Source organism: Mauremys reevesii, linkage group 27 (genome assembly GCF_016161935.1).
Source record: "Mauremys reevesii isolate NIE-2019 linkage group 27, ASM1616193v1, whole genome shotgun sequence".
Lineage (NCBI taxonomy): Eukaryota > Metazoa > Chordata > Testudines > Geoemydidae > Mauremys > Mauremys reevesii.
The window spans coordinates 2,463,007-2,469,006 of record NC_052649.1 but is presented as its reverse complement, the minus strand read 5'-3'; the positions used below and the strand labels follow the sequence as shown (position 1 = coordinate 2,469,006).

Here is a 6,000-nt window from a genome sequence, read left to right as displayed (position 1 = left end):
TCTCCGTGCTCGGTGCTGTACACGCAGAACGAGGGGGCCCTGCTCCAGCGTTAGGGCCTAGTGCGATACACACTGTAAATAACACACACGCACCCAGGAAAACCAGATTTTATTTCTTTTCCACAACAGGATTCTGCAGCCTGGCGGCAGCACAAGGCTGCCATTGGTAAGAGCAGTGTTAAGGAGCTTAGCAGCCAGGAACCCCTTGACACAAAGGTTTCCCCGTAGATGACTCCACAGGGGATTTGCCCCTGCCCCAGCTCGAAGAGCTTTGGGACCGGCTCAAAACACCGCACTGCTCTCTGGCTGTGCTTAGTAGGGGCCTGACAGGAAGGCGATTCAGGGCCTGATCCTGTAAGAGGCAGATCCCCCTCGTTAGGGGAAGCCCCAGGCAGGCAGCACCTCGCCGGATCGGACCCTTAGCTGGGGATAAACCTCTGAACGTACTCAGGTCTCACAATCCCTCCTCCAGCCTGCCCACATTCCCTGCCAAATCATTCATGCCCCACAAATTGTAAAATCCCGTGGCCAAAGGACCTGGCCCCCAGGGGAGCTGCCTGGCCCACCTGTGACACCAAACACACGACCTGACCTAATCCCCACTCTCCTTCTCCCTCCAAGAGCCGCTCGGGCCTCCCCAGCATGAAATCTCGGGCCTCCTGGCGGGGCTGGACACAGCCCCACTCTCCAGCCGCTCGCCCTCCGGCGGGAGGATTTGTAATCTGCTGGTTAATCCAGAACCGCTGCCTTTTTCTGAGCTGCGCGGCTGGGTCCGGGACGGGGCCGAGGGGGCGAATGCACAGCGAGGGCCTCGTGGTTTGGAGCGTGGCTCACAGCCCCGCTGGGCCAGGCGGGAGGAGGGCTGAGGGCTAGGCAGAGGCTCCGGTCAGCAGCCTGCGAGGCCTCTTTGCTCTTCAGGGCGTTGGTTTAGGTGGAAAGGGAGGGTCGGAACCAGGCCAGAGCTTCCTAGGCAAGCTTCCCCCAGGCAGCCCTGGCCTCAGGATTGATGTGGAGCAGGTGGTTCCTCCAGGCCACTGAGTCAAGGGCCCCCCACCAGCCCAAGAGATTTCACACACGGAGCAGACAACCAGCTCTGCCAAGCAGCTCCCCACCCACTGCACCGGCCTCCAGAGGGAAGCCCCAGCCGCCCCTAAACCAGCTCTTCCCACAAGGCAGCACTTTAACGCTACCCCCAGACTCCAACGGGCCAGCTCAGAGCAGAGGCGGGGCTGAGAAGGGCGGGATCGAGCCTCAGGACCCCTGATTCTACTCCCAGCTCGCTGCACTGCCCTTGGCTGAAGCGCTGGGCCTCAGTTTCCCCAGCTGCAAGGCAGGGGTAATCCCCGCCTCGTGGGGGAGGGCTGCGAGAGCTGACGGAGCCAGAACTGCTGAGCTGAAGGGCAAAACCAGAGCACTGTTCCCCTTTCCCTCCTGTCAGTCGAGGGGGGGGGGGTGAGATTCCCACCCTCCCGCTCTTCACCACATTCCAGTTGGCTACATCTGTGCAATCCCCCCACAGGCCAGCAGGGGGCAGGAGAGGCATCACTGGGGGCAGCTGTTAAAGGCCAGCGTGCTTGGGGTGGGGTGCCCGAGGGAGGGTTTGAAGGCCGGGCAGGTGGGCGCAGGGGCGTGGCAGGGCAGCCGTTGGCTCACAGAACCTGGTGGCAATGAGCAGGTGAAAGGAAGGGACCCGGCCCAACTCTGATGGGACCGAGCGGGAGCCCCCTGGGGTCAGTGCAGCAGCCACGTCTCCGGGCAGGGCGGCTCTGGATAAAGCGTCCCCACACCAGGCATCCGGGCTTGAGTCAGCGCGGATCCAGGAGAGCTCAAAAGCAGAGGCAAAGGAAGCGGCTGCTTCTCACGCACCAGGCGCCGGCTTTCCCACCCCTCATCTCACTTCTCCTGCGGGTCGAAGGGGCCTTCCGACTCGTTCCAGTTCTTCTCCTGGCTCTTCTTCCTGTTCCTCTCCGCCATGACGATGGCGGCGATGACCGTCACCAGGACGGTGACCGTGATCACCAGGACGGTGGCCGTCTCGGCCACGCACAGCTGGGCGTCCACAGAAACCAGAGGCAAGCCGGCCAGCTGCCAGGGACTGGCACAGGTGATATTGGCGTAGTCTTCCACATGGAGGTGGCGGACGCTCAGGATCTTGCTGAAGACCCGCTGGAGGTCACAGTCGCAGGCCCAGGGGTTGCCGGCGAGCTGGAGGTAGGTGCTCGGCGTCTGGATGTTCAGGAAGGTCTTGAATTTGAGGTGGATGAGCTGGTTGCCGGTCAAGGCCAGGAGGTTCACGTTGTGCAGGGAGGTGAAGGCCTCCAGCTCGATGGCGCTGATGTTGTTGGTGCCAAGGAAGAGGACTTCCAGGTTCTGGAGCATGGAGAAGAAGCCGGCTTGGACAATCCCCAGACGGTTGGACTGGAGGTAGAGGTAGCGGAGCCTGGACAAGCCCCGAAAGGCCCCCTTCTCAATGGAAGCCACTTGATTGTAGCTCAGGTCCAGCTTCTCCAGGCTCTCCAGGTGCTGCAGGCTCTCATAGCCCACGGCCGACAGCCGGTTGTAGGCCGCCTTGAGCTCCTTCAGGGAGGCCAGTTCATCGGAGAAGTCAGGAGGCAGCTGGGCCAGCAGGTTGTGGCTGAGGTCTATCTTCTCCAGGAAGCCCAGGCACGTGAAGGCCTTGGGCCAGAGCTGGCCGACGGAGTTGTGGGCCAGGAGCAAGATCTTCATCGACCACAGGGTGGCGAAGGAGCCCGCCTCCAGGCTGGTCAGGTTATTGTGCCTCAGATCCAGGAGCCACGTGCTGTGCGGGATGCTGCGGGGGACGTGGGCCAGGCGCCGGCCACGGCAGTCCACGAAATCCGAGGATTCGTAGCAGACGCACAGGTGGGGACAGGCCTTGGCGGCGCCTGCCGCCGGCACCCAAAGCGGGAGAGCCAGGAAGAAGGGCAGCATCACGGAGGCGGGCTGCGGAGCCCACGTAGAGCAGAGCCCCGGGGCCGACGGAAGGAGAGAGGGCCCAGCCGAGCCAGCAGCCCCGTCCGGATCACCTTCCGCCCCACAGATGGGGAGGGAGGTCAGGTTTCCTCGGAGGAGGCTGTAACAAAGAGTCCTTTGTTGAGTGACGAGCCCAGAGCTTTCTTGGTCTCTCTCCTTCCAGGACAAAGCAGGAGACGGAACCTGAACGATCCAGTGGGGAGGGAACGGCTCGGACAGGTCCTCGGGCTGGGGGAGGACCTCCCGGGCTCTTCCGTCCAGCCCTGCAGGCCAGCGTCTCGCTTCGCCAGCGGCGCCCGCAGCTTTTGCCTTGCGCTAGATCTGCTGGGCAGAGGAGGGGCGAGAGCAGCCGTGAAGGGGTTACCCAAGCTGCCCGTCAGACATGCTCCTGTCTCGGGACAGCAGCAGGCGGGGGGGGCGAGGTTTTTGTGCTGAGCCTCAAGGAGGCGCGGCGGGGAGGGGGCAGGAGCTTGAAGGCCGCCTGTGCCCTGGCTGAATTCAGGGGTGAAGCTGTGTAAATCAGACTGCTCCCCAGCATGAAATCTCGGTAGCAGGGTACGCTGCGGAGCGTTCCCTCCTGCCCCCCCGCCCCGGCATGCCCCCTACACCGGGGCTTGCAATGGGGGCAGTTTAGGGCTGGTGGCCCTGGGGAAATGCCCCTGTGTGCTGGCAGCAGTGGGGTCACAGGGTGACCAGATAGCAACTGTGAAATAACGGGACAGGGGGTGGGGGGTAATAGGCGCCTATATAAGTCAGTCCCCAAAAATGGGTCTGTCCCTATAAAAATGGGACATCTGGTCACCCTAGCGGGGCGGGGGATGAGCATGCCAGGATCTGGGGATGGAAATCTGATCTGCACGGGGGGGCACTTCCCACCCCAGCTCTGGCTCACAAACAACTTCCCATCCGGCCTGTGTCCTCCTCTTGACAGATGCCCCCCCCATGGCTCAACACTGCCCCCTGGCCCCAGCCCACCAGGAGGTCTCACAGCCAGTGGCCATAGGGCAGCCCCAGGCCTCCTGCTTTTAGGCAACCTGCAGCAGCAGCAGATCGGCAGCAATTTCACCCACCCAGCCAGCTGCCGGTTCAAACCGTTACCCGGTTTGGGACACTAATCCCGGAGACTGGGGGAAGACGGACTGGTCCCCCATAGGCAGGGGGCTGGAGTCCCAGTCCCTGAGTGCCGTGCAGGCTGGGGTGCAAGGGAAGGGACCAGGCACGACTCCAGGCTGGGTTCTAGACCCCCAGGGTTCCAGGTCTGCAAGACTAGAGAGGCATGCTCCAGGCAGAGCAGCAGACGTGTTTCATGGGGATGGAGGTGGCTGGCTCTTCCCTGGCACCCAGAGGCAGCAAGGAGGGTGCCCAAAGCCCTACACCCACACAGCCTTCCTGGGGGCTTGTGGGGAGGGAACAAAAAACGAGCCCTGCCCCCATCCCCTTTAGCCACATGGAATAACCCTCCCCTGCCCTGCCATCGCACCTTCCGTCTACTCCTGCTGCCAGCTAGCGTCATTAATCCTTACCTCAAGCGGCCAAGTTCTGTGGTCCTGAGTTCAAATCCTGCAGCCAGTGCTGGAGAACGTGCAATACAGAGGCCCACACTTTGGTTTTTCCGTCTTAAAAAAACAAAAAAAACAACTAGGAAATGACTTACCCCAAAAAATCTACATTATGGGAATGTCATTCAGGTCGCAAAGTCAAGCACTCGGACAGTTTGGCAAAAGCAGCATTAAGGTTCCCCTTGCAACCTTCCCCCCCGTGCACCAAATGAGCCCGAGGTCCGGTGGGGGAAAAGGTGACCACACGGTCCTGTAGCTAGAGCCTGTATCCTAACCAGAGCCGGGCAAGATGTTTGGGCCAAGACTTCTGCCAAGAAAGGGGGATTCAGGTCGACAAACGTTTCACAAATGTGGAACTGTTTCCGCCAAAACGAAAACAGATTTTTAAAAAAATTAATATTTAATCACTGGAGCTCTACCAATCTCCTAGAACTGGAAGGGACCTCGAAAGGTCATCGAGTCCAGCCCCCTGCCTTCACTAGCAGGACCAAGTACTGATTTTGCCCCAGGTCCCTAAGTGGCCCCCTCAAGGACTGAACTCACAACCCTGGGTTTAGCAGGCCAGTGCTCAAACTGTTTCCAGACAGGTCCAAAGGGTTCGTTTTGATGCCATCAAAACAAAACGTTTCCGTTCGTCAGCCTAGATTCGCCAAACAGGAGCTGGGGCGGTGCCACCACCCTAGGGTGACCAGACAGCAAATGTGAAAAAGCGGGACGGGGTGGGGGCTAATCGGAGCCTATATAAGAAAAAGACCCAAAAATCGGGACTGTCCCTATAAAATCGGGACATCTGGTCACCCGACACCGCCCCCATTGCCTGGGGCACTCACCCAAGGCACAGGAGACCCAGGTTTGATTCCCCAAGGTGGAGCTGGGGCTGGAACTCAGAGGACACCCATGTCTGAGAGGGAGGCCACAAACCCCGGGCTAGAGAGTCGCATCCCGTCGCTATTTTGATTTACAGTTGCCAGGAATAATGGGGGCAGGGGGGTCACGCAGTCGTTATGTAATGACAAGAGACCTTGAGATTCCAGCAGGTCGAGCTTTGTAACCCTTCAGACTGGCAGCAGCACATGCCCTAGACCGGCAGAAGAGCCGGAAAAGCCAAGTCTAAGGAGGCCCCAAGAAGCATTTTTTCTGCCTCTGCCTCTCTGTGCGTTTTGATCCTTAGCCATAGAAACAGATTTCCGCTGGCTTGCGTGCGCCCAGCGAAACTGACATTTATCAACAGTTCCTGGTTAAAAAGGGAAAATCAAACCCTCTCCAGCCCGGTGCTAAGGAAGGTGGCGGCAGCAGAGCAGCGGGTGTGAATCTAGCGCTTTCTTCCCTGGCTTTGATTACAAACACCCCCATGAAACGTCTCGCTGGGGTCGAACCAAACAACATTTTTCTGACTCTTTTTGATTGGCTGGGAAAAAAATTAAATCGGTGTTTTCTGTTTCCGCCC

The 6,000-nt window shown here is 59.8% G+C and overlaps 1 protein-coding gene across 1 annotated transcript; it reads right to left on the bottom strand.

Annotated features, from left to right (window-relative positions):
• Window positions 1-1,893: 1,893 nt before the first annotated feature.
• LOC120391993 (slit homolog 2 protein-like) lies at window positions 1,894-3,191 on the bottom strand. Its single transcript, XM_039516261.1, has one exon. The coding sequence runs from the start codon at window positions 2,950-2,952 to the stop codon at window positions 1,894-1,896; it is 1,059 nt and encodes a 352-aa protein (XP_039372195.1). The 5' UTR covers window positions 2,953-3,191.
• Window positions 3,192-6,000: the final 2,809 nt, after the last annotated feature.

Excerpts from the sequence above, each read along its gene's own strand:
- LOC120391993 (XM_039516261.1), bottom strand. The coding sequence starts at position 2,952 with ATGCTGCCCTTCTTCCTGGCTCTCCCGCTTTGGGTGCCGGCGGCAGGC.